General features: G+C 64.2%; 2 protein-coding genes across 9 annotated transcripts in view; one reads left to right on the forward strand and one right to left on the reverse strand.

Annotated features, from left to right (window-relative positions):
• Nucleotides 1-2,193, reverse strand: part of LOC123521918 — a 13,236-nt gene that overhangs the window by 8,055 nt on the left and 2,988 nt on the right. Inside the window, exon 3 of the mRNA XM_045292259.1 lies at nucleotides 1,615-1,769. Coding sequence (XP_045148194.1) covers nucleotides 1,615-1,769 — 155 coding nt within the window. The remainder of the gene's footprint in view (nucleotides 1-1,614; nucleotides 1,770-2,193) is intronic.
• DDR1 (discoidin domain receptor tyrosine kinase 1) overlaps nucleotides 1-2,193 on the forward strand; it is a 24,574-nt gene that overhangs the window by 4,745 nt on the left and 17,636 nt on the right. The window contains exon 1 of one of the 8 annotated variants that reach the window (XM_045292427.1): nucleotides 605-970. The exons of 5 other annotated variants lie outside the window; for them this stretch is intronic. The gene's annotated coding sequence lies outside the window, so the exon portion shown is untranslated. Of the gene's footprint in view, nucleotides 1-604; nucleotides 971-1,174; nucleotides 1,301-1,729; nucleotides 1,916-2,193 lie in introns of those variants that run through there. 2 more of the 8 variants (XM_045292431.1, XM_045292429.1) reach the window with 2 other exon arrangements.

The raw sequence follows: 2,193 nt of genomic DNA on the forward strand, positions 1-2,193 counted from the left end.
CCCCCCCCCGCCCAACTCCACCTTCCGGATCTCAGTTTCCCTTTTGTGCTCAATGCTGTCAGTGTGACTGGAGCTTAGTCGGACCGCCAGCCCACCAACCGGTTTCTCAGTCTTTCCAGCCTCTGGCCACTGCTTACCCCCCAGGCAGCTGAGCCTCAGGGAAGGGGCTCCAGCTAGTGCGGAGGGTGTGCGGGGGAGGGTCATCTGGTCGACCCTCCCTCACGCCGGGGCGCCTGGGTCCCCCGCAGTGGCTGAGCGGTCTGCGGGCCAGAAGCGCTTCTCTCCCACGTGCCTCTCCGCCCACTTTCTCAGCCTTGTCCCCACCTCTCCTGGGCAGCCAGAGGGGGCCTTGGCGTGAAAGGGCAGGGAGCCCTGGGCGGGGGGGAGGGCAGAGGATCCTTTAGGGGTTCGGGAATGACGTAAGGGATGCGAGACGAGCTGGGAGGGGGCAGGCACGGATGGGCGGGTGGGCGCGTTCGGTCTTGGACGCTGCGCCGGGGCCCCTGCGTGGCTGGGATTTTCTTCCCAGGCTCCTGGGAATCTCGGCTCCGAGTCCCGCATTCCAGCCGGCTCCAGCCTCCTTTCCGCTGTCACTTGACTCCACTGGGCCCCAGCCCAGCATACCTCCTACTCCTCCCACCCGGGGCTGGGGTGAGGTGGGCACCACCACCCAGGAATTTCTCCCAAGGGAGGCAGCAGCAGAGGGGGCAAGAGTTGGAGACGTGGTGGCTTCTTCTGGTCTCCCGAGTAAACCCCACTGGCTAGCGCCGCTCTCCCGAGTAAACCCCACTGGCTAGCGCCGCCAAGCCACCTGGACGGGGCTGTCGCGGGCCTGCTCTATGGAATGTCCCACTGGGGTGTGAGGGACTTCAGCACCACTCGGAAGGCGTCGGCTAGCCTCAGGGTCTGGCTGGCAGCCCGAGGCTCACACCCAGCACCGCCCAGGAAGGCGGGACGAGTGTCCGCCCAGGTGAGGATACTGGGGAAGCTTTGGGCCCACCCCCGGAGTGGCTCCACCCCCAGTCCAGCCTCTCGGGGGCCCAGATTCCCCTACGGCTGTCGGCGGAGGGGTAAGGGCTCAGGAGCCACCCGGGGCTTTGGTGGGAGGGAATGACTGGCAGAGAGATTTCTCGGAGCGATCTCGGGGTCATCTTTAGCCAGTCCCTCAGCAGTCCTTGGACTTGCCTATTGACCGGAGGTGGTTGTTCGCGCCCATGTGTGTCTTGGCTTCTCCTGTGGGCCAGCCTCTTCCTGGTTTGGAACTTGGTGTTTGAGACTAGTCTGGGGCTCCACATAGGCTGTGAGTTTATACTTACCGTACCGTGGAGTGAGAGACCCTTTCCTGGCGTGGGGACATTGCCTAGGTGCTAGGCAGGTGGGAGGGGGGTGCTTGTGGAGAGGGAAGGGGGCCCACAGTGGATATGAGTGAGGGCAGAACACCTCCCACCGCAAGCTCTTGATTTCCCTCATCTCTGCCCGCCCTCCACCCCACACTTCTTTCTTTCTCTCCCTTGATTTGTTTACTCGGCCTCCTTGTGTCCACCTTCTCTAAGTCTTCTTTCGTTGGGAGCGGCTGCTTTCCCCTGTGGCCCTCTCCTCTTCCCCACTGCCCACCTGTACGATGCCTTTCGGGTCCTTATCGTTGCCCGGGAGCAGACCGTCCTCGGCCCGGGATGAGCTGACTGCGTGTGAGGGAGGCTGGTCCGGGGCACCGCTGAGTCTGGGGCAGTGAGTCCAGGCTTGCCAGACCAGGAGTCCCGGGGAGTGTCCTGCGGAATAGGATAAAGGGCTAGCAGAAAGTAGCCTTTGGGGGCAATCCCAGGTAGGGGTGTAGAGGGCAGGAGAGCCAGAGGGTGCCAGAGAGGAGCAACAGTTGTGGTATGCCAGGAGAAGTCTAGGGGAGCCGGCTGGACAGGTGAGCGGCGATGTCCCCTTCCCCACCCTCACTCCCGGGCCTGTGGCAACCTGCTTCTTCCGTGTGCCCGGGGCTGCTCCCCTCTCCTCCCTCTTTCCTGGAACAGAACCCATCCTTTTCAGTGGAGGGCCTGGGGGCGTGGGCCCGGATTGCGGCTGCCACCCTCCCCCTGGACCCGCAACTCTGGGGGCTCACATTTGTGGGGAGCATCGGAGTGAGAGGGCACAGTGGAGGGGGATGGGCTCAGACCGGGCGTGGCAGAGCCGCCTGGGGGGGGG

Source organism: Echinops telfairi, unplaced genomic scaffold (assembly GCF_000313985.2).
Source record: "Echinops telfairi isolate 266 unplaced genomic scaffold, ASM31398v2 ScPeMD7_655;HRSCAF=1070, whole genome shotgun sequence".
NCBI lineage: Eukaryota > Metazoa > Chordata > Mammalia > Afrosoricida > Tenrecidae > Echinops > Echinops telfairi.